The sequence below is a fragment of the Bos taurus genome, chromosome 1, assembly GCF_002263795.3.
Source record: "Bos taurus isolate L1 Dominette 01449 registration number 42190680 breed Hereford chromosome 1, ARS-UCD2.0, whole genome shotgun sequence".
Classification (NCBI taxonomy): domain Eukaryota; kingdom Metazoa; phylum Chordata; class Mammalia; order Artiodactyla; family Bovidae; genus Bos; species Bos taurus.
This window is the reverse complement of record NC_037328.1, coordinates 78,456,623-78,482,645: the sequence shown is the minus strand read 5'-3', so window position 1 is coordinate 78,482,645 and position 26,023 is coordinate 78,456,623. Positions and strand designations below refer to the sequence as shown.

Here is a 26,023-nt window from a genome sequence, read left to right as displayed (position 1 = left end):
CAGCCAATTCTGCCTAAGAAGGACTAACTCAGGGAAGGCTACAGAGAAGAGGGGCTCATCTGGCTGGAGTCTGATGTTGTCCAGATTGAGATAAAGTAGGATGATCCATATAAAGAGACACCAACAGGGATGTATAGGGCATGTTCAGAAGACAAAGCATCTGATTTGGCTGGAATGTAGGTTACAGAGGAAGAATGGCTGTGTCCAGCCATTCAAAGTTGCAAACGCTCTTCTGATGCTGCAAGAGGTTGTATTTCTTGTGTTGGCAAAGGGGGCGGGATGCGGAGTCTTTTTGTGGTTTCTAGGTAAGACAGAGATGGGATGTTGTCTACGCTTTAGAAATCCATTCTGACAGGTAACACAGGTGATCAAATTGAGTAGGGCAGAGGTCACACGCTGGCTTCTTTCACATCACATTCCAGCAGATGCATTTTATTTGATATACAAAAGATTTTTTTTTTAAGTTTTACCCAATTTCAAACTTTTAAAATTTTGGAAAAGTCACAGAAAAATCTAAATTTCTTACTTCTCCTAAAAATCAGAATTTCCAATTTCTGTCAAGCAACAATCAGCTAGAACTTAGAAGTATCTTCATCAGGGGCTGGGACATGCATTCTGCAATCTACCAGAATGTACTCCAGTTCATTTCTTACACCCAAAGCATGTCACTCACCAATGGTGTCTTTCTGGGTCTTGTATTTGAATATGAGATTTCTGGAGTAATGCAAACCTGGTGTCAGAAAGATCCTTGGTGGATGATATTATAGTTGGACTGCCAGGAACGATGAGAACCTGAATCGTGTGCAGGCAGTGGGATGGACAGGAGGACAAGGATGGACTGACTGATTGCTTAGAAGTCAAAAGAATGAGAGAGACGGTGAGATCCAAGAAGACTCTCCAGTTTTTATCTTAGATGATAACTGGGTAGGATTCCCATAAAATCAGAGACACAGGTGGAACAGAAGGCTTTGGAATGATGGCAGTGTATTCAGTGTGACCCTTTGCAGTTCAAGGCTTTGGAAAATATTGCTAAGTCTGTTGGACATAAACTTACAGGTAGGTAGCCTCTCTGGTATTGTGCTGAAAGAGGATAGCTTATCATTATGCCCCGAGCAGGCATGTACATTTTTTTTCATTGTCTGTGTTATACACTCTATCTTCAACTCTAACAAGTTGTCAGGCAAATATTTGTCCTTGAAATCAAGAGAACAAGTAAGGAAATGGGGATGTACCAAATGCCTAAGAGACAGGTCATATAAAAATGCAGATTGAAAATGGGTTACAGACATTAGGTAGGATTTCTTAGGGTGCAAAAAAAAAAAATGTATTCGTACAAGACATGAAGCAGGGCCTGGAGAGGGTAAGAGAAGTGAGGCTCCTGAGGAAGCAAAGTGAAGGAGATTCTCAGACACTCAGGATCCTAAATATGGGCACCTCCTTAAGTCCTGCTCCCTCTATGCCTCACTTCCTTCATCTTAGTTATGGCCCTGATAGGGAGATTTTGAAAATAAACATCATAAATATTTATGATCATAAATCATAAAATGTTATTCTCCATTCCATGAGAGTTCATGGGCATTGATTGCAATTAATCATTTGAGATGAATAATCTTGTCTAAGTCTCATGTATGTCTCCACTGAGGACTGATACAAACTCTAGGTTTAGACCTATGGGTACTATTAAAGCCTTAAGTCTTGTCTCATGAGTTTCCAGGTGGGGCTGAAACTGGAATATCATTAGAATATTCAGCAGTAGGCATTTGCTTGATAACTGTGTATCCTGGCATTCTACACCAGATGGATTCCTGTCTTCGAATACCTTCCACTGTTAATGATGGAGCCTTCTTACAAATTTTGAAGAGTCAGTCACTAGCAGGTCAGGATGTCAGGCTGCTAAAGGAAAGAATTTGTTTGAAACATTAGGACTGGATTATTTATTTCCTTTAATAGCTTTATTGAAGAAAAATTAGTATACAAAGAACTGCACATATGTAAGATGTATAATTTGTTGTTTGGACATAAGAAAATACCCATGATATCATCATCACAGTCAAGGTAATAGATACATCCAATGAGTCCCAGTTTCCTCATGTCCCTTTTTTTTTTTGCCTTGCCTTGCTTTGTTTTTTTGTGGTAAGAACAATTAATATGATATCTGCCCTCTTAACAAATTTCAAAATAGTAGTACCACATTAAACTACAGGCATTTATGCTATAGAGCTGATCTCTAGAAACCCCCCTATTAGAATAACTAAAACTTTATACTCTTTGAATAACCACTTCCCATTTCCCTCTCTTCCCTACTCCTGGCAACCACTATTATATTCTCCGCTTCTGAGATTTGACTATTTTAGATATTTTATGTAAGTGGAATCATGAGTATTGGTCCTTCTATGACTGATTAATTTCACTTAGCATGATGTCCTCCAAGTTTATGCATATTGGTGTGAATAGAAGGATTTTCTTCTTTTTAAGCCTGCATAATGTTCCATTGTATAGTGTATGTATGTGTGTGTATTTTCCCACATTTATTCCATTTATATATACATTTTTTTTTCCTTATCCATTCATTTGTCAGGGGACACTTGGATTGTTTCCGTATATGACCTATTGTGAATAGCGCTATAGTGGACATGGAAGAGCACTGGCTCTTTGAGATCCTGATTTCAATTTACAGTCTTTTCTATACAGCATCTCATCCAGTCATAGAGAAAGTGGTATAGACCTTAGGTGTTATCCAACCTCTTTCTACGTACATAAGAAAACTGAAGCAGAAAGAACATGGATAATAGCAGGATCACAAAGCAACTGTATTAGGATTAGGTTCAGCTGGAGTGACAGAAAGCAGTGATGTGAGAAGACAATGTCCATTTCTCTCTGTGGAGGGAAGTAGGAGCCCCAGGACAGTGGTAGGCGAGGACCTAGTCTCCTGATGGGCTCCTTGACCACACTCAGTTTGTGGCTTCTATTGGGGGACCCAGATGGGAGCTCCTGCATCTCAATGCACTGAAGCTAGACTACTTCCCTCTGAGCACACTTCCATTCCACCTTCAAGTCTTCAACCAAACTTACCTGCACAGAAAGCTGAAAGATGTACTTTTTATTCTGAGCAGCTATGTACCTAGCTAAAATTGGGAAGTTCTAAAGAAAGATGGGAAGAGCAGTTCTAGGACAATAACCATCAAGGCACACCACAAGCTAGGGACAGTTTCAGGACTAGTATTCTGTTTCCTGACTCTAGAATTTCCTCATAAGGGTGCGATCTTTAATTAAAGCCAATAGACCGCTTTGAAGATACAAATTCATCATTTTATGTGTCCATACAACATGCAGTGTTCTCTTTTGCCCAAGATATTTTGTTTATTAATCCCTAGGTTTTGGAGATAGGAGTCAGGCAGACCCATGTTTAATTCCTGTGTGCCAGTTTATGACTTTGAGTGCATATGGGTTAAAAATACAAACTTCAGTTTTTTCTTCTTTAAAATAATGATACTATTTTATTACTAGAATTGTTTTAAGAATTAAATGGGATAATATTCATAAAAAGACCTAGCCCAGTGCCAAGTAAGGAATATGTGTCTAGGGCTGTGATGTTAGTTCCCATCTCCTTTCTCCTTCCTTCCTCGGGTTTCCTCTGAGACCACTCAGTTTCCTAGGAAGTCTTCACAAGGAATCTAAATCCTTAACAGAACTTTTCTCCAGATACTCACAGTAGATTTGTTTAGATGCATTGTCAGTTCTTTTTTGCACTTTTCAGACAATCTTGAAAGATCACAAAGATCTGTCCGTGTCATAGAACTTTTTAAAAATTATGGATCCCTCAGCCTCGGCCCCAGAGATAATGATGAAATAGGTCTGAGAGTTGCCTGGGAATCTTTAGTTTTTAAAGCTATCAATGTGAAATGTTAGTTGCTCAATCATGTCTGACTCTTTGCAGTCCCGTGGACTGAGGCCCTCCAGGGTAATCTGTCTGTGGAGTTCTCCCGGCAAGAATACAGGAGTGGATTGCCATTCCTTTCTCCAGGGGATCTTTGCAACTCAGGGAGGAGTCTGTGCTATTGTGTTGTAGACAAATCAATACGGTAGTAGATTGGACTAGAGAGAAATGGGGAGACTGAGAGGCCAGTTAGTGGTTACCTGGATGAGAAATGATGGAATAATGAGGTAAAAAAAAAGGGAGAGAGAATAATGGATGGAATTTTAAATATTTAGTGGGAAAAGTAATAGAACTTGGTGCCTGATGTGATGTAGGAAAAACATTTCTACTGATTTTGCTGTCAAATATCTTTTAATAGTAGCAAAACTATAGCTCTTGAAATTTAACTTGAACTTACTGGTTTGAGGTAAAGGATGAGAGGAAAATATGTAAAACATGATCATTAATACTATTAAAAATTTTTGTAACAATAACCAAAATCCAACCAGAGAAAATATAAAAGGGACAAAAGTCAAATCTTATTCTTAGCTTTAAAAATTGACTCTGCAAGTACATATGAGAATCATTTAATTTGACAGATGTTTATGTTAAAAAAAAAAAAAGACTTATAAGGGAGACAATTTGACCCAAGATCAATAATAATAAATAGGACCATAGCAAAGTAAATGCACTCTTTGGCAGCACTTATATAAAAAGGAGTGTGCAGAAGAGGGGAGACAGTAGTTCCCAGAGTGGTGTGTTCATTCCTGAGCTCCACACATTGAAGGGAACTTGTGCAGAGGAGGGTGGTCAGAAAGGTAAGATGACAGAAATCATGTCCCATAAGTAATTGTTGAAGGAATCCAGGTGTTGATCATGATAAAGAGAAAAATAAAGGGAGGGACAACTTGTTCAGTACTCTAGGGCTGTTACATAGAAAAGGCAACAGACTTGTCCTGAGAGGGCGGAAGTAGGATTAATGAGGTAGCAGGTATTTAAATTGAAATAGTAAAGAATATTATGACAATCATACCTACTGGTAGAATGGACACCTTCTAAGACAGTCTGCTGTGACCAGACATGACACAAGCAATCCCAGGGGCTGGACAAATGTTGATTGACTGAGGATGTTACAGAGGGAATTTATGGATCAGATTTACTGGGACAGATGGTCCCTAAGGTTATTCTCACTCTAATGTTACTCCATGTTGTATGTGAAGTTCTAGTCCCTTAATTTTTTTGATAGTACAATTAAATAGATAATTTGTCTTTATTAATCGATGCCAGCACTAAGAGAAAGCTGCTGTCTTGTCAAATATAGAGATGTTAAGAATAGTACTAGAAGCTTTTGAAGAAAAAGAATTCTATACATATATTCCTGTACCAATTTATTCTTAGGCGATCACTGGGAATAACAATAGTTTGCCAAATTTGAAAAACATATTATACCCTATATGAAAGAGAGTTTATTTTGCTTTCATATGATTTGAGCATTATTGTTACTTAGAATGCCCTAGCTGAATAAACCTAACTGGCCTCATAAAGTCATAGGACATTAATTTATGTAGCCATGGTCTGAAAGTTAATATTCAGTTCATTCAAGTACTTACTCAATAAACAGTCTTTCCCATATTTCATTCACCCACTTTAGCACTAGAAACATAGCTCCAACTGTTATACTTGAAGAACTCATAATCAAATATGTAATCTCTGCTTAGGTTTCAGTTACTGTGACTACACACCTAACCACTCCAAAACTTATTGCTAAAAAGGACAATCATCATTTATTATCTCTCACAGTTTAGTGGATCAAGCATTTGATAGCCTCTCAACTAAGCGATTCTGGCTAGGAGTCCCTCACAAGATTCCTGGGTTTGAGTTCTTCCACAGACTTCCTCACCTGTATATCTGGTACCCAGCCTGAAAATACTTGAATAGCTATTCTGGAACAACTGGGATCCTTCAGGAATTCCCTCTGTCTATGTATAATCTCTTCAGGCAACTCAGGGCTTCAAAAGTATGTGTCTCCAAAGAAAACCGTATGTTATTTTATGAGTAGCACTGGGTGTCATACAGCATCATTTCTACCACATTCCATTGTCCAGGAAGTTACAAATGTCCTCCCAGGCATCCTTGTTCCCCTGATGAACTGTTAGGACCACGTTAGAGGAAGAGTATATGTGTTGATGTCTTCACCTTTGGAAGATGTGCTTTGTCATAGCATTTCCCATAGCACATAAACAGATCACACTCTACACAGAGTCCCTGCTATAATGAAACTATGAGCAATGCTGTTAAAGAACAGAAGTGTAGGGAGATGATCAATAAGGCAGGGTACATTCATATGCCCTGGGCCCTAAAAGGTGAGCCATCACATTTGTTAAGAAATGCTCCAGGCAGAAGCAACAATGGGTGTAAAAGTATGCAAGAGCAAGACGTGAAGTGTTAAACAGTTTGGATTGACAGGATCAGGACTCTGTTGGGGGAATGGTAGGGTACTTGCCAGAAAGGGGAGGAAAGACAATATCCTGAAGGGCCTTGAGTGTCGAGTTTAAAAGTTTGGCACTGGGGAGCAGTGACTGGCTTTAGAGCACAAGCTTATTGAATGATGCTCTTGTGTAATGTCTTCCATCCACATTCTTTCCTGCCTTTGATAGTAAACATATCATCTCTGTTAAAGTTTGCTTCCTAGATTAAACTGAACACAGACTCTAAACCATCAAATCATTTTAGATTTTTTTCCCCACCACAAACAACTCTAGGATGGCATGCATTTGAACAAACTCAAAGTGATTTCACTTCTAATTTTCAGAGCTTTTGGCTAGATGCAGAGTGAGAAATTCATACCTTTTTCAAGTAGCGTGGGTTCTTTTTTCCTCCAATTCCTCTCATCCATCTGGTTCTTTGGAGGTCTTGGAATCCAGGAAAGTGTTAGTTCACTGTGCTGAAATCCAAAAAAGACTGCTAAACTGTGAAGAGAAAATTTGCATTCCAGAGACGCTGAAAGAGTTAGTCCACCACCGTTTTGCAGCAGCAAAAACATCTGTATTCTCTGTCCTTTTTGTCTTTCACCGTACAGAATGGAAAACCCTGTACTCATTATTTCTGCCATCCTTGCCTACTTAATGTAAACCACTTTTGGCACATTGAGGGTGGAAAGAGGAACCAAAATGTGGAATTATTTTATTTCTACTGTCAGAAAATATTACAGCCAAGATCCAGTTGAAGGGAAGCACGTCACTTCACCGGCTCCCCTTTGTACTCTTCAGGTCACGTTCTTGTCCACGGGGGCCAGAGCCCAGTGTTAGATACACAGACATCCACCGTGCTCAACTCAGAAGGACACTGCATGGTCACAGTCATGATCTTGGCATGTCATCATGGCCTTTCTAAGCTTCGGTGCTGTCTTTTGTCTTCCACTGGCAGAAGTACAATTAGAAGGGCTTGTTTTCAACAGAAGCCAAATCATTGCCAAATCTATTCAACAGATCTCTAGAGAAATGAAGTTAGCTCATGGCCCTCTGGCTGTTCCCTTTGCCACTCCCAAGAGTTAAAGGCTTAAAGTTTTCTTTCTTTTGAAAGAGGAGCAATTTTGGTTCAAACAAGTTTTTCTGTCATCCCCAGAAGTGCAAGGAGAAACCTTCTGTGACCCTAGTTGTTTGGCTCAGACCACTTGTGGCTTGTTATAATTTAGGAAGTAATTGCAGTTCATGAAGGCAGGTAGAAAATAAACATCTTGGCAGAGCTGAGTTTCAGGCAGCTCTGAACTGACACGTGAGCAGAATGGTATTGGGAGCATTTCTAGTCTCTGCTTGCAGTTCTTGATTCTAATGGATGATTCATAATGGATTTAATTCTGATCTGAAATGCACAGGTGGGCAGTCATGGCTGTGTATACTTGGAGCTAAAAACATCATCACTTAAAACGCAGTTTTAGTTTACCCCTGGATGGGTCAGTTACCCATGGAAGACAGATACTATAGTAAAAAAAAGTCTTGTCCTACCTACCATATTGTGTAATTAACCTCAGATCATTTATATACTTGGAGAAATTTGTAGCACTGATTTTTCTGAGTGATACGCTCTTGCTGAGATAGAACCAAGGAACCCAACAGTTGGAAGAGACCTTAGATGCTAGGTAGTTGAATGTCAGTTACTTTTTTTCATTCAACAAATACTTAAGTGTCTGTTATGTGTTAAGCACTGCTCCAAAGGCTGTGAATGCAGCTATGTATCAGATTGGTGGGGAGATAAGCACTATGTCAGCAACTGAATGCAGGAGGTGATGCCAGGTAGAGATAAGGAGTATGAAGAAAGTAGCAGGATCATGAGATAGAGTCTGGCTTTGTAAAGGGGGCTGCTTACATACGGTGGTGATGGAAGGCCATCTGAGGATCATGGTAGAATTTCAAGTCTGGCTATGAGAATAGGTGTTATTGGATGACTCTGGAATATTCATTCCCAAACATTAATTTATTGATTTAATAAAATATTTATGTTTCTTCTATGTGCCAGTCATTTTTCAGTGAACTGGGAATGAAACAGTGGACAAGACAAGGAGCCTTGCCTTATTAAAACTTTTGCTCAGCCCTCTAAACAATCACAGAATTTCAAGGGACCAAGAAGTCTATGGAGAAGGCAATGGCACCCCACTCCAGTACTCTTGCCTGGAAACTCCCATGGATGGAGGAGCCTGGTAGGCTGCAGTTCATGGGGTCTGGAAAGTCAGACATGACTGAGCATGTCTTCACTTTCACTTTTCACTTTCATGCATTGGAGAAGGAAATGGCAACCCACTCCAGTGTTCTTGCCTGGAGAATCCCAGGGACGGGGGAGCCTGATGGGCTGCCGTCTGTGGGGTCGCATAGAGTCGGACACGACTGAAGTGACTTAGCAGCAGCAGCAAGAAGTCTATTAACCTAAGTTTCTTATTTTATGGGGCTTCCCTGGTGGCTCAGACAGTAATGAATCCTCCTGCAAGTTCAAGAGACCTGTGTTCCATCTCTGGGTCAGGAAGATCCCCTGGAGAAAGGAATGGCTACCCACTCCAGTGTTATTGCCTGGAGAATCCCATGGACAGAGGAGCCTGGCAGGCTACAGTTCATGGGATGCAAAGAGTCAGATGTGGCTGAGTGACTTTCACCTTCTCTTCTTGTATGGATGAAGGAGTTTAGGCCCAGAGAAACAAATGCTTTGCACATGCATCCTGCCAGTGGCTCAGCTCTGTGGGACTAGAGCATGCCCTTGGCTTTGGGTCTTTTCTCTTTGTTACTGTACCATGCAGGGTTTCCATAAACATCTGTTTTAAACAATTCCAGTTTCAAATAATGCTGGCCTTAGCATTGAGACCCAAAGATAGCTATTTTCCCCATCATGGCCTCCTGTCTACTCTAAATTGAAGATCATAGGATTGAGAATGGTTAAGAGGGTACCTCACAGGCACAAGTATCAAGGGCTTTGTTGAGGACCCTGACAGGTATATCTGTGATAAGCTACATGTTCCATGAAGTTTCTCTGTATACCCTAAATACCAGATAATCGGTCCATCACTTATTAGGTGTTCCAGGTATATAAAAATATAATAATAAAAATATCTGTTGAAAAAAAACAAGAATGAGAGAAAAAAACATATTGTATTTTCTCAAACTCAGTATACCAGTATACATAGGATTGTGGATGTCTGTGTATGCAGATCGTATTTTCTTCTCTTCAGTAATAAGAGTAATATATATTAGCCTCTCAGCTGACTAAAAAGAACTAATAATTAGAGTCTATCCTCATATGAAACAGTAATTTTGCCCAGAAAAAATAACTTTATAAAAATATTTTTACATCTGTTTACATTCTTAAAAGTGCATCTTACATCTCTTATCTCATTTAATTATCACAATTCTGAGAGGTAGACAGGACAAGTAATTATATCTCCTTCTATAGATGAGAAAATTGATACTCAGATTACGGAATTTTGTCCAAGATACTGTGCGGTTCTAGCTACTCTGGAAAGCATCTGCCTCAGTAAAACTGATCTGATTGTCTATTAATAACCTCTGTTTACAAGTTGCAAATGCCAGGCATTATAAAAGCTGGACCTAAGACACCGTGGCTCCCCAGGTGGCTCAGTGATAAAGAATCCACCTGCCAAGACAGGAGACACAGGAGACACAGGTTCAATCTCTGGGTTAGGAAGAGTCCCTGGAGGAGGAAAGAGCAACTCACTCCAGTATTTTTGCCTGGAAAAATCCCTTGGCCAGAGAAGCCTGGCAGGCTACAGCCCATGGGATAACAAAGAGCTGGACACAACTGAGCATGCACGCATATGCAAGACATCATGCCATGTTGCTGAGTTTAGGATTAGCTCCTCTGAGTTATTGGCCAGAGAACGTCTATTACAAACCAAGCGTGAGACAATCTTGTTTTCACAGTTGCAATAGACTCAACCTAATGATTTTCCATTGGTAATGTGAATAATCGTCAATAACTAATCAGCAAGAGTTGTCATATTCTTGTCATTAACAAGGGCCAGAATACCAAAGAGAGGATTTGGTGCTCCAAGAATCACCTAGTGTGGAGTTTGGAAAGAATACTGTATAGAAACCAAGGCAATTGGGTCCTGACCTTAGCTCTTTAACTAGTTTTCATTAGGCAACCAACTTCCCAGAATACAGTGTCCTAGGATATAAAGGGAGCAAGTTGGACAGGATGATTTTAATAAGTTTTTCAGGCTGAAGCAAACTGTATTTGTAAAAGGCTATAGCATATCAGTTTGCTAAAGATTGATATTTGCATTCAATGTAATTGCCTTTATATGGAACTACATATTAATAACAACATATAGGAAAAATCTGTTAACTGGAGGACAGTGTAAAGTAGCAGAATGAACAACTTTGTCTTTGGACTTTAAAGATAGAGGTTCAAATCTGACCACGTTTATAGTCATTTGATATATAACAGGAAAAAGAATTCCACCATTCTACTGACTCTGATGGATTATTGCGGAGATTGAATGAGGCCCTGGTTGTGTAGTTACTAAACATTAAAAGCTCTACCAAAGCAAGATGTCAGTTTTTATTTTGAGAGTATAAAATGATACAAATTACTTTTATGAAGAACTAAGGTATTTCCAGGTTTGGGATATAAAAATTGTACATAAAAATGAAAATAGCTCTTCCACAAAATTCTCGTGGATGTAGCAAAGAATCTTAGAAATCCAAGAGCCCATTTTATATTATTATGTTATCCAGTTGTCCTAGAGTATCATACACAGAATTCCTTCAATAATCCATTTGTTTTAGTAAAGATATAAAATATAAGAGATTGATGGTGATGCAAAAATTAGAAATGTAGTATTTACATATAATAGTTTAATTAAATGATCAAAGAATGTCAGATTAATTAAATGTATGATCTAGTCCCCTAAAATTGATAAGAATTAAACACAACTAGCATTTATTATACAACCAGGCTCTGGGTCTTATTTTCATATATATGACCTCATTTAGTTCTTACAGAACTTCAGTGTAAATGTTTTCATTCTTGTATAGTAGATGAGGAAACGGAAGGCCAAAGAGGTCAAGAAAATTGCATAGAAAATTCAAGAAACCCAGGTTTCTTGAACCTACCAATAATTTTCTTACCCCATATAGCAGACTCTTCTCTGATTCCAGAGTTAACAAGTCCCAACAGACTGTACCTTGATGATGTTGTAAAGGCAATTCTATCATCTATCTGACTTAGCTTAGAAGGAAAGGAATTCCACTCTTTCCTCCTGTCACAATACTCTCAATGGAGTACTGTGATCTTTTAATTTTGCTCCTGGCATAAAGGTCTAAGATGCTCATGAGTCCCAGCTCCCCCATCATATTTCTCAAGGGTTAGGAGACGTTCAAGATAAGTGTTTTTGTTTTGAAAGAACCGTGTTACATAAAGACTATACATTTTAAGGTAAAATAGTACCTCTCTGGGCCTGAAGGTAGAGACAGGCTAAATGCCCTTTAATGGAGTGTCTTTTTTTAATTCACTAAAGCTCAGATTGTAATCCTAACCCCAGTGCTTCATAATAAACACCAGGGCATTTATTTACTTTGTGAAGAATGTGATTTGTGGCTTATGGTAAAATTGAATAAAATGATCTAATTGTCTGTTTTTGTTCTTTCTGTTGGCTTTTTCCCTTGTGGTTTTAAGACACGTTTCTTAGTTTTAAATTCAATTTATTTAGTCCAAATAAAACAGAAAATCTTATAAAAATTGTTTCCTCTAAATGCTGTTAGTAGTCACATGTTTTGTTTGCGTTAGTTTAACACATAGACACTCATCTCTAGCCATGTCGAGTTCCCTTTACCAATGCTGCCCAATGCGCTCATTTTGTTACAATACTCTTCTTGTGGAATGAATTTTGTCTCAGAGTAGGCATATCTGGGACTTACATAATGAAGACTTTTGTTTTAGCACAACATTAATTCCAAAAACTGTTATGATGTGTTTTTTTCCAAGAGCCACTCAAGTCCCACCTACAATAGATTCCCAGAACCATACATCACCACCCATTGCCTGCTCCCTCACCATTCATAAGTAATTACTCTCTTCTGTGTTCCCATCACATATTACTCATTCCTCTGTAATAGCAATTTGTTGTGCCCTTTACCTCCAGTCAGTTATTTATAGAAGTGTCTCCCTCACCCCCCACAGTGGAAACTTCTGAGAGTAGGGATGGTCTCTTTGTCTGTTCTCTCTTCAACTGTACCTGCCAGGATGTTTTGTCCTACTCTTGAGACTTTCTGTAATGCTAAATTAAGGGGGCAGACAGCTCTGCTCATCAGAAAATCACGTGAAAAGTTTCTTTAAAAGAGATTTATAAGAAAGTACATGTTACGTAGGCATGGGATACAAAGAGTTATGCTCAAAAAGATGAACCAAAGTGACAAAAATAAGAATGCTGAGGTTCTTTAACTGAATTTTCAGTGACATGTTTCATAGCTGTCATTTTGTGTGTGGAGGTAATGACATCAAAAGAAAATACATCTTAAGGAATTGATGCAGTTTGCTAAATTGACTCAAAATTTTTCCTGTTTTGGAAAAATTAGAATTCTCATCTATCAAGTAAGAATTTTTATTCTAATTGAAAAATCACAGTCATAGGGTAACCGTTGTTATTTTCAGTCTTTTCGAAACATGTATTAGATATAAACACAGTAGATATTTAGGTTAAGATACAGATATAGGTGAAGGATATTTGGAAAATGCAAGAGAACTTTCAATGAGTAATGCATGCTTTCCTGGGAGGCAGAGCTGTTTGATGGTTATATACTGTGGGCTTATTTGAAAAACTAACGAGATAAAATGATGTCTTCATCTGTGAAGGAAACCAAAAAGTACTGTCATTATTTGGGAAGCCTTGATTACCAGAATCAAGAATAAGTCTTTATTCCCAAATTAAGGTAGATAATACAGTTATTTGAATTTAAATAATCTCAGTGGCATTCCAGTGAAGCTTGCTGAGTCATAGCCATGTTCTCTTCTTACTGTACCACATTGCTCTTCTGTTGGGAATACCTACACTTAGGTTATGCTTTCCAGTCTTTTTTACATCATGATTCACATGAAAAGTGATGGCCTTCATTGAGCACACTGGAGGGAGTAGATGAGGCTTCTCCTGGCCCAAGGTAACTACCGTTCAGGGACTATGGAACCTCTGGCCCCTTCTGCCCCTTCCAAGCATGGGCCACCTGGGCCCCATTGGAGGCGCTGTGTATTAGCCTGCCAGTTGAGAAGCTTTGGACTAGAGAGTTGTTTTGCATGATTAAATAGATTGTGTTTCATTTTTGTCAAGTATCGAGAGTTTGCTTATTCATGATGAAACTAATATTTATGGAGCATCAGTTTTAGGCAAGGATACTGTTGTAGATGCTAGGGATCTTACAATGAGTTTTCTGGCTTACCCTGTGCAAGCCAATGAAATTGACAGTAGATGAACTGTCTTAAGATCTCAACGTGTTTCCTGTCTTTGTTTTATACGCATGTAGCTTGCACGTCTGGAGAAGGCAATGGCACCCCACTCCAGTACTCTTGCCTGGAAAATCCCATGGATGGGGGAGCCTGGTGGGCTTCAGTCCATGGAGTCACTGAGAGTCAGACATGATTGAGCGACTTCACTTTCACTTTTCACTTTCATGCATTGGAGAAGGAAATGGCAACCCACTCCAGTATTCTTGCCTGGAGAATCCCAGGAATGGCGGAGCCTAGTGGGTTGCCGTCTATGGGGTCACACAGAGTTTGACACGACTGAAGTGACTTAGCAGCAGCAGCAGCTTGCAGATCGTCTGCCTTTTATTTGCAATGTAGAGTATGTCAACTGAAATGTGGAATAGGCATGCTGTGATGTAGCAGTGGGGTTATCCACTGGATGGAGAATTAGACCTATCCTCTAATTACATATCTTCCACTAGTTGTTTTCCCTTGCTGCCCTTTAGTCTCCTGAATCTGGTAGTTGGGACCAGACGGATGGGTTTTAACCTGTACTGCATGCACCACCCCCCAACAGGCTTCATCCTCTCCTCTCTCCATCCAGAAGTGATTTTAGACTCCTTTGGATGTGCTTCCTTAATAAATTGCTTCCCTGAACAAAGGATTGGGGAAAAGAGGACAAGTGAGGGGAGTTGAAAACTCCAGGACCACAATAATCTCTAAAGACTTTTAAAAGTCTCATATTTTCTAGCTCTCCTCATTTCTTTCTTTTTATTCTTAGCTCAGCAAGACCAAAACTGTATCTAGAACATGAGATGTCACCCTTCTCTTTCCAAGAGTCTTTTCTGTTCCAGTATTGCTTTGGTACCTAAAAAAAAAAACAATAAAGACTGAATATAAGATCACATTTTAATTTTATGAAATGAAAATTTTAACATTTCTAAATGGCAGTACTTTATAGTCTTCCAAATCTTCAAATACTTATGCCTCTTGATTTAATCTGCAACAGGGAACACACATACACCTAAGGAATATATAAATTTTAGAAATACTCTTTTCTTCATCATTTTAACTAATAGTCAGTGCTTGTGTTACCTGTATCCTTCATTTATATTCAGATGATTCTTCCAGCTCTTCTGCCCGTGAATTAGAGAATTTATTTATAATTATCCAAGGATAGAAAAGATACAACCAGATTGTCTCTCTCATTTAAAAACAGTTGCATTGGGGAGTTTTGTGTACAGTATTTATTGACGATTTTATTTGTATTTTCACTTTTTGCTTTTAATCACAATTGTATTGCCATCACTTCAAAAAAGTTTATAAGCTGTGCCTTTTAGCAGTTAAATAATTTCTTATTTTTTTCTGCTACTCTAACATCTTCTCTCATTAATGATACTTTCATTTGAGTAACTGCTTAAAATATTTTCAAAAATTCCTTAAAAATCTTCAAACAAGCCTAGGATTATTTTTTTGGCTCTGCTGGTCTTCTTTGCTATGCAGGCTTTTCTCTAGTTGGGGAGACCTGGAGCTACTCTCTAGCTGTCATGCTCGGGCTTCTCATTGTGGTGGCTTCTCTTGTTTCATAGCATGGGCTCCAGAGCACAGGCCCGTTAGTTGTGGCTCACGGGTTTGTTGCTCCAAGGCATGTGGGATCTTCTCAGGTCAGGGATCGGATCCATGTCTCCTGCATTGACAGGCAAATTCTTTCACTGAGCCACCTGGGAAGCCTCCTTTTACACCTGGTTCCCTCTTGCCTAATGTGTATTATGGACCATGCAGGCCCTGGGCAAAGATGTTTAATGTTATGGATACTGTAGTGCACTGCCCAGATCCCCTGTTTAACCTGAAGTGAAGGGAACACCCTCATCCCAACATCATTCTTCCTCCTTGCAAGCAGCCTGTATCCATTGGATGGCAGATGTAAGGGTATAAACGTCCTATCCCCTAGCTTCAGGGAAAGACAATTTTGCACAGTTATCTTAACTCCAGAGTTCTCCATGAAACCATCAGAAACCTTTATTATAACTGCATCATAGTTCAATTCCTCCCTCTCTCCAGAGGCTGCCTGTTCTTTCCCATAGGTATGAGCTCAAAGACACTCTTCAATAACTTCTTTTGTGTAAATCTCTGTTTCAGAAACTGTTTCCTAGGAAACTCAACCTATGACTATGGCTCCCTACCAGGAGAGCGGGGTGGCCACTGTTTGGTCATGGAGGTTGACATAAACCTTTAAATCAAGGACATTATTATATTCAGTGTCATAGAAGAAGCATAATACAATCCAATAGGAGTAAAAGTGACTTCTTTTTCTTGGAGTATAACAAAGGGAGAATTAGGAAAGATTTTGCAGAAGAGGTAACATTGGAGCTTAACTTTGGAGAATGAGTAAGTATTCTCTAGACAAGGAAGAATGTGAGTAGTCTGGGCTTGTGAAAAAACACAGCTATTAAAGATGTGGCAGGGAGCTCAGTGTGGCAGCTAGCAGGTGGGGCCCATGGGAAAGAGCAGTAGAGATAGGTCATGAGGCCCTCTACTCATTTTTAAGGGCCTTAGGCTGGAGTGTTCTCTTCCTTCCTAACTCCTATCTGTCAAACTCAGTGCCCCTGCTTCACAGACAAGATGCAATTTGAGTAGATACTGAGACACCCATCTTCTGCTTGTTTGCTTGAAGACTTGTTATTTCTTTTTATCTTTTATTAAATACAATTTAATTTATTAACCATTTCATTTTATGGGCTTCCCTAGTGGTTCAGATGATAATCGGCTGGCAATGCAGGAGACCCCAGGTTTGATCCCTGGGTTGAGACGATCCCCTGAAAAAGAGAATGACTACCCACTCCAGTATTCTTGCCTGGAAAATTCTATGGACTGAAGAGCCTGACGGGCTACAGTCTATGAGGTGACAAAGAGTCGGGCATGACTGACCAACAAACATTTCATTTTAACCTAATTTAGAAAAATTTCATATTTCTATAAAATGTGTATCTTTTAGTCTGACTTTAAAATAACCTTCTATAAGAAGACACAAAGATCTTCTTTTGTCATGCTTAAAATTCTACCTTTAGTAACTTCTGGAATTCCAAGTGGTAAGGTAAAGTAAAGGTTAGAGAGTCCAGGTTTCTGACACACGAACCCTTGTTTCAAGCCTCAGATGAAGGGTCATTCAGTTGTTGTTAGTATATCTCTAGTAATGGAAATATTGACCTATACCTGTATTTGTTAATACTGATATATCAGGGCTTCTCTGGTGGCCCAGATGGTAAAGAATCTGCCTGTAATGCGAGAGGGCTGGATTTGATTTCTGGGTTGGAAAGATCCCCTGGAGGAGGGCATGGCAACCTACTCCAGTATTCTTGCCTGGATAATCACCATGGACAGAGGAGCCTGGTGGGCTACAGTCCATGGAGTTGCCAAGAATCAGACATGACTGAGTGATTATACTGATATATCACAGACTAATAAAACTGCAGAGCTGAAATTAGTCACTGTTTTGCAGATAAGAAAACCAAGGTCTAGGGAGGAAAAATCATTTATCTAAGGTCATACAGTAGATGTTGACAAATCCAGAGGGACAATTCATCTTCTTCATCCAGCAACTTTGTTTCTCTGTGACCACAGAATTAACTCACCAGATCCCTATCTGAATTATTGGGAGTCAGGAACCTGGGGTACCAGCCCATCCTCTACTCCTAATTGTTTCCATGACTCAGGTCCCAGCTGTGTCAGTCTTCCAGGTCTGTTTTCTGACCTGTGCAATCAGAGGCCTGGACTAGAGGAACTCCCAGAGTCCTCCTCCCATTTATACAGTCTAGCCTTTCTCTAAGAGAAGATACGTCTAAAGGTCCTAGTGGACCAGTTGGAGACTGAGAGATAAATACAGTAAAGGGAACTGGCTCAAGAAGGTTCGTATGTCCTCAACCATTTGCCAATCCAAGCTTCTAGTCAGATACATTCTTGGAGCTTTTATTTTGTGATTTGGGGGCATTTTACTGCAGTCTCACTTTAGGAATATTTTACACTTTCTTTTGTAGCAGAAATGTTCTGATTACCTGCCCTTTAAACTTGGGCCATAAAGTCTTTCCTTAGAAACTGACTCAACTTTATATGTTGCTGCTGGTTTTGAATAAATAGGCTGAATCTTGCAGCCAAGCCTCAATGCAAACAAAAACATTTTCTGGTCAAGCATTTTCTGGTTTGTTCAACTCCATTACAGGGTTGGCTTTAAAAAAGAAAAAGTTAAAACCCACAGAAGAGCAAAACACAAACCCTGGGAAGACAGTTTCCAGCCACATTAACTCAGATCACCAGGGTAGAAAAGAACCAGGGCCTTCATTGTCCAGACCATCATCATCTCCAGACTCTCATCTTATGTTCTTCTGCTATTTTAATTTCACCACTTCAAAATGGGGGGAAAATAGGTTAATAGTTTCCATGAGTTTAGACTGTGACCAGAGGCATACTAAGCAATTTCAGAATCTCCAGCAACCACAGCTTGGAGAAGAGAATGGTGGTGGATTTGCCGTCCTCTGGATTCCAGAGTTTAGGGGACTCGGGCCAGCACTGTGATGCCAGAGTGGGATGTAAACAATATTCCTTGCTTCATTCTTTTAGCATATGTTCATCCTAGGATTCTTTTTATTCCAGGTAGTATGCTGGGTGAAAAAGTGAAAGTGTTAGTTGCTCAGTCATGCCTGACTCTTTGCGATCCCATGAACTGTAGTCCGCCAGGCTTCTCTGTCCATGGAATTCTCCAGGCAAAAATACTGGAGTGGGTTGCCATTTCCTTCTCCAGGGGATCTTCCCAACTCAGGGATTGAACCTGGGTCTCCTGCATTGCAGGCAGATTTTTTGCCATCTGAGCCACCAGGGAAAAAGCATGGGACAAACATTCTTAAGACATAATCCCTGCCCTTAAAGAATCACAGTATAGTATAGGAAATACCCATATGTGCAAATAATTGTAATACAGTGAATACTGTAAGTGATATAAGCAACATGAATTACGTGCTTAGGAAAGGGAGAGAAAAAAACAGTTTATTCCAACTGAAGTTACTGAGGAAGGCTTGCCTGGGGAGATGCCTTCTGGTCCATACCTTGAGAGGTCAAAACAGCAAATTGTGATTCCTTCTAGGCATGACAATGCTCAGAAGTATGGAAGTTTCTCATTGGTTTGAGCAGGAGTAGCAGTCTGAAACATTAGGGAAATCTGAGCCTAAAACAGGAGATTGCCCGTCAGGTGAGGAACTACTTCTTTTCACAGTGAGGAGCCATAGACGTTTTTCTGGCAGGAAAGCTACTTAATCACATCTGTATTTTAGAAAGGAAACTGAAAGTCAGTATGAGGACAGGCAAGTGTTACAGGAGGAGAGATGGAAACCAGAAGCCCGTCAGGCACTGTCCCTCTACTTGTCACCAGCACATGGTTACCTGCCAACAGATGTGCCTTGCCTCATGCCCATTTAAAAGTTCCAGTGGTAAGAGGGAAATATTTCTTCTCCATTTCCACATCCCTTCCAGTTTTGCAGTTTTCTAATCAGATCCCTATCCCAGGTTTATTCTAGATTGTAAACTCATGGAGTCAGTCCAAACATCTCAGTTAGAATATGCATATTACATGTGAAACTCTGTTGTCTGGTAAGAAAGCATACAATTCTAGGCAAGGATGGAAAGTTAACAACTAATTTTATCAATCTTTCTGAGTCCTGACTCAATAAATGATATCCATTTTAAAAGGGTAGGAGGATTTATTTTTAAAGCTGAATATATTTTTAAAGCCAAATAAATTTGACTTTCTTATTTCATTTCTCAAAAGAGAAACCCTCTAGGTTCAACAAACCCTCTAGACTCAAAACCTTCTAGGTTCAACATTTCTATCAAGAGTTCACAACACTAAATATGGAGATGGTGTTTGAATCAAGGGTTTAAATGATCAAAACATCATTGATTTTACTGACCTCTCATTGGGTTCTATAACCAGCATGCTGTCTGCGAGTCTGGGTCATCAGAGAGACCACTCTAAAACGTTAAGGTTCTGAGTGGTCCTGGTAAGATTTTGATGATTAATCAAGTTTTAGAAGTAATAGAGAAGTATTCTTCCAGTGGAGAACCCAGATTGTGTAGTTCAGAGGTCAGCCAACTATATGCTAAGTCACTTCAGTCGTGTCTGACTGTTTGCAACCCTATGGACTGCAGCCTGCCAGGCTCCTCTGTCCATGGGATTCTCAGGTGAGAATACTAGAGTGGGTTGCCCTCCTCCAGGGGATCTTCCCAATCCAAGGATTGAACCTGCACCTCTTAGGTCTCTTTCATTGGCAGTCGGGTTCTTTACCAGTAGCGCCACTTGGGAAGCTCAACTATAGCCATGGCCAAATCCAGCTTGCTTTTGTAAGTAAGGTTTTATTAGAACACAGTCATGATCATTTACTTACACATTGTCTGTGGCTGCCTTCCTGCCACAACAGCAAAATTGAGTTGTTGTACAAAGCCAGAGGGCTTCCCTTGTGGCTCAGTGGTATAGAATCCTTCTGCCAGTGCAGGAGACACAGGTTCAATCCTCGAGCCAGGAAGATCCCGTGGAGGAGGGTGTGGCAACCCACACCAGTGTTCTTGCCTGGGAAATCCCATGGACAGAGGAACTTGGAGAGCTACAGTCCATAGGATCTTAATGAGTTGGACAGACTTTAGTGACTAATACACAAAACACATCTGCATGGCCTTAGAAGAGCTACTTGATCCATCTGTTTCATGCTCTCTCTGTAATAAACACTCTGCCTTTCTCCAAATACTATGTGAAAGCACATGAGCCCATATGTTCTGGAACACTGCTTGTCATGCTCTAAGTTACTATATAAGTGGAGCTCCTTACATCCCAGCTTAACATTGGCATTTTTTCTTTTCCTCCCTAGAATACCCTGGAGCAATGCAGCGTTTGCTCCAAGCCCATCATGGAGCGGATTCTCCGAGCCACAGGGAAGGCTTATCATCCTCACTGCTTTACCTGTGTGATGTGCCACCGCAGCCTGGATGGGATCCCATTCACCGTGGATGCTGGTGGCCTCATCCACTGCATTGAGGACTTCCACAAGTAGGCGATCTACTCTCCCTTCTGCTGCCTGATGGTCCTCTTGGGGTCTGGTCTTACTGCCTGGCTTATGGTCTACTCTTCTCTCTCCAAGCTATAGAATCTCCGGATTTGGTGGGACCTTAGAAAGAAGTTATTTATTCCCTCCTCCAATGCAGAAAGTGATATCAAGTAATCCGTGTGGTCCTCCAGTGTGGCCTCTGCTTCAAAGCTTCCCTTGGGCTTATCCATCACATGTTTGTGTCACCTTAATTGTAAGAAAGTTGAGTCAGCCACAGAACATATTACTGACGAGCCAGGATCACAGAGTAGCTCTCCCTGGCCTAAACGTGAACAAGCTGTGAGCCAGTGGACAAATTGCCCAGTTTTCTCTGAGCTCTTCAGTTTGTTCAGTTAGACCAGACCAGTTTCCCATCCAAGACAGCCTAGGGTTCTCTCTAGAGCCATGTCTTTTCCACTCTGCACATAGGAAGTTATAGGGGGAGAACATTTGAATTATTGAGAGAACAAGTCAGCCCCTCTTGCTAAAGAAAGCCTCTTGCATATTTGGAGGTGGTTTTATGCCATTATCAACATATGCATACCCTCCCCTAAGCTCTTAGCCCAGGTCCTCTTCCTCAGGATATTTTCTAATCTTTTGAGAACAATTAGAAAGTAGAACCTCAAGATCAAGACTAGAAAAATATATCCCCACTTCCTCACTTCTCTCCTTTGTAGAGTCCTCTTTTATGATAGCCGTAGTGGTCATGAAAATTGTATAGCTTTGTATTTTGCTTATTCTTATTTGACCAATTTGTTGGTTGATCACATTTGTTGCATATTCCCAGGAACGGTATGACAGCTTTAGGTGGGGTTTATAAATGGCAGACACGGAAGTTTTGTCCAGCAAACACAAGAATCATCTGAGGCTTGCAAAGAGATGAATCTGTATGGCTTGCCAGTTTGGGTTCTATTGCCCTCCAAATATACAGTCTTGTGGGTTAATTTTCATTGCTCTATTGTCAACAACCAGGAGGTACTTGCCGCAAGCAGCCTGGGGACCTGAGATTCATATTTTGAAAAAAGAATTTTCTGACCACTTTCCAAGTAGCAGAGAAAGTGAAAACCTCACCAAAAGATGTGAGGCTGAATGAATTAAAAAAAAAAAATAATAATCCAGAGGCAGGAATTTTCAACCTGAATTAGACAAGGAAGGGCTGGCTCACTTTGAAAGGGCAGTCACAGCATAAATTGTACTTCATGTTATTGATATTTTTAGCTTCTAATTACACATAAAAAAAAAAAAAACTTGCATCTATTTAAGGGAAGTGAAAAGATACCAGTGGGAAGTGTATTTCTGTCACTGTTTCTCTCCTTTCTTAGATTTACTCTAATCCAAGAAAGACTGATAGATATAATCAGAGCACACATGTTTCTGTTGCTGGAAAAGACTGATATGTTACACCCCTCAATTAAAACAGGAAGTCAATTCTGACAAATGTAGGTTTATATCTATGCCATTTATCTTTCATTTCGAGGAGTGGGGAGCATAATTAGAGACTTGTGACTGGTGACGTGTGTTTGGGTCTGAACACTCCAGGAAGGCACACTTGAGCAATTAAAAGGGATAAAGAATCCCAAACCCCCAATGGTCCCTACCATCGCTAATTCAATGGGAAGTTAAAATGCAAACTATTCAAAATAATGTTGTCTCCATGATCGGCAGGTATGCAGGGGGAGAAGCTTTTTGCTCTTTTCCCCATTTCCAAAAAGAAAAATAAAAGATATATTTTAAAGGACTCTGTTTCTGGTTCTTGAAAGACTGGAACAGAAAGCAGCTATAAGTCCAACCCAGGGTAGACATTGCATGGCTAAGGCAAGTGGGTTACAGAGAGGAGATGCAGCTGCCTTCTGCAGATACTTGGTCATTCTGAACAGATCTCCCATTTGTGAGCTTCTAGGAAATGCCTCACTCCAGTACTCTTGCCTGGAAAATCCCATGGATGGAGGACCCTGGTGGGCTGCAGTCCATGGGGTCGCGAAGAGTCGGACACGACTGAGCGACTTCACTTTGATTTTCACTTTCACGCATTAGAGAAGGAAATGGCAACCCACTCCAGTGTTCTTGCCTGGAGAATCCCAGGGACGGGGGAGCCTCATGGGCTGCCGTCTATGGGGTCAAACAGAGTCGGACACGACTGAAGTGACTTAGCAGCAGCAGCAGCAGGAAATGCTTTTCCATTTCAATTCAACCACATCTATGAAGAGCCCTCTATGTGCCTATCACTGTGCTAAGTGCTAAAGGAAAGAAATTGCATAAGTAGAAATTCGTAGAGAGAAGCCCAGATCAGCAAGGAGTTTGACAGGAGGAAGGAAGAGAAGAAGTGCAGGTAATGTGTGAGATCAGGCAAAAAAGACTATGAAAGTGATGAGGTGAGGCACAGGCAAGGGTTTGAGCTGTCAAGGCCAGAAGAGATTACTGGGGCCTGAGTGGGCTTCTGGAAGCAGAGTGTTTTAAATGGGAAATGCAGCTTACTGAGCGAAGGAACAGCTCAGGCATTAAAGAAGGGCACAGAGTGAAGAATGGCTTCTCTGCACTCAAGGAAGCTCTGTTTGGCTGTAGCCAGAGCAGCCTGGGAGAAGAAGCTGAGATGCAGGAGGCCCAGGAGAAGGGGTTTATCTCCCCTGCCTAGAATCCTGTCCTTTACACTGGTGCTTCCCAAACTTGAGCGTGCTTACAGTCACAGATCTCGTTAAACTGCAAAGTTTAGTTCCGGAGATCTGGAGTGGGGGCCTAAGATTCTGCATTTCTGACCAGCTCCCAGGTGGTCTTCGACTGCACTCTGAGTAACAAGCTTCTGAAATGCTATTTTTAAAGCCTTGCTAATGGGCCATCCCCTCCATAACCACCTTCAGTCGGCGTTGGCCCAAATCCCCCATCCTGTTAGGCAGAAACTCTTTCCCATGTGTCATTTCAGATGACTGCTCAAACTAGTTTCCTGGCAGACTGCCTGTATCCCACCCTCACCCCCAATACACACCCATACACAGCACACACACACAAACACACACAGACTTACTTTCCCATTTCACCTAAATGGCCATCTTTCAAGGCCCAACCCAATTATCATCTAGTGAAAATTCCATGGACAGAGAAGCCTAGCAGGCTACAGTCAATGGGGTTGCAAAGAGTCAGACATGGCTGAGCACAGCACACACAAAGAAGCTTCCTCTGATCTCAAACTCTCCCTAGCTCCATGTTTGAATTTAGATCTCTTTCTCTATGTTTTATAGTTTTGTAAATCCACTATAGATAGCACTTAACATAGCTGATTAGTGATTAAAAAAATGCACATGCACAATTTTACAGTAACCCCTTTAAATCATTTTTGCAGTATGATAGGATATGCATGGGATTCCCTGGTGGCTCAGACGGTAAAGTGTCTGCCCACAACGCAGGAGACCCAAGTTCGATCCCTAGGTTGGGAAGATCCCCTGGAGAAGGAAATGACAACCCACTCAAGTACACATATATGTTAACAGAACAAATACAGAAATATATAGAGGTCCCTCACCAGTCTGACTGCTGGAGTCTTAGTTTATTTCTGTATTCCCAGTTCCAAGACAGTGGGCTCAGAAAAGCAGATTTATTTAAATCACTCTTTCATTGTGTTGAGCTTTTATTCCACTGTCTGATCTTTCTGATCAGGGATGTTACATGCATCTATTTGTTTAATCAGCATCCATTTGTGGATTGCTAGAAATGTGCCAGGACCCAGTAAATAAGAGACCGTCCTTCTCTGAGCTTTGGCTCCCATGGCTGTATAGCAGAAATGATTAAAAAAAAAAAAAAAAGTATTTCTTCATGTTTTCTATCAGTAAAAAAAATAAGATCAAGTATATAGAGTTCTTAACAAGACTTGGCATACAATAAGTACACAATAAATGGTAGCTATTTTAACCATCAGAAGTGTTTTTTATCAAATTAATTTTATTATTATTGTCTGCTTAGTGAGCCAAGTTTTTAAATAGACCACCTGGGAGTTTTCAGAGTCCTTAAAATGCTGTCCAGGGAACACCATGGGGACTGTGGAAGCCACTTCCAGTCTCTACCCTTTACCTTTTCCCATCTAATGAGGCTAGTTGGTAAGAAAGAATCATTACTCAGCAAGAATACTGTTCATACCTTTCCAAAGAGGAAAGACCTTGAGGTTGAACATAAAGGCCTAAGCAATATCTTTTTATGCAGAATATAGCAAATACTTCATTCCATTAAATACTGTCTGACTTTCTATCTTCAGCACCAGTCACAATAGTTATTTCTAGAAACTCAGAAATAAAGCAAACCTTGTTCTTTGGAAGCTCACAGTTTTGAGGTCTCCAAAGATATCCAAATAATTACTACTAAAATAGGCAAACTCAATGAAAGATATTTTATCCTCAAGGAGTAAGTAATCCTATTTGAGGACATTGGGGAAGGCTCACAGATACAGTGATAGGCTAGACACACTTCTGACCTCAAAGTTTATGGTCCCAGTAGGTTTGGGGAAAGGAGATTTTACAGCTGATTCCAGAAGCCTGCTTATTTCACTACTGATGACCCAGATTCAAAAATAATCAGGTAGTCCAAAGCAGTTTTTTTTTGCCACTGAGTATTAACTTCTTGCATAAAATGCCAATTATAACAACTCTGATTACTCCTGCAGTTGTACCATGATCCTTTTAATTTTTCTTTCATAGCAATCAATTGATCTGCTGCTTAATTCATATTTATTTAGATTGCAGCCATACAGATGCCTTTTGGGTGCTGCCAGGCAAATTAATATGTACATATAGAGTATAATGTATGTAAAAATGCTTTGACAACCATAAAGTGCTCTGCAAAGTGTTAGATTACTATCATTATTTCTTTTTAAGTCTCTCTACAAATAGATAAAATTTAACATCATTAATCTTAAAAGCGTTACCATGAAAAAACTGAGTTGCACGGTCTTTCTTTCTTTTTCAATCTTTTCAGTTATCTGTGTCCATTGCAAATCATGTCTGATTTCACACTTTCATAAATGGCACACCTAATTTCTAGA

The 26,023-nt window shown here is 40.1% G+C and overlaps 1 protein-coding gene across 13 annotated transcripts in view; it reads left to right on the top strand.

Annotated features, from left to right (window-relative positions):
- LPP (LIM domain containing preferred translocation partner in lipoma) overlaps positions 1 to 26,023 on the top strand; it is a 757,855-nt gene that overhangs the window by 711,381 nt on the left and 20,451 nt on the right. For all 13 annotated transcript variants that reach the window (XM_005201494.5, XM_015471873.3, XM_059884788.1 and 10 more), the window contains one exon: positions 20,785 to 20,963. In XM_005201494.5, coding sequence (XP_005201551.1) covers positions 20,785 to 20,963 — 179 coding nt within the window. The remainder of the gene's footprint in view (positions 1 to 20,784; positions 20,964 to 26,023) is intronic.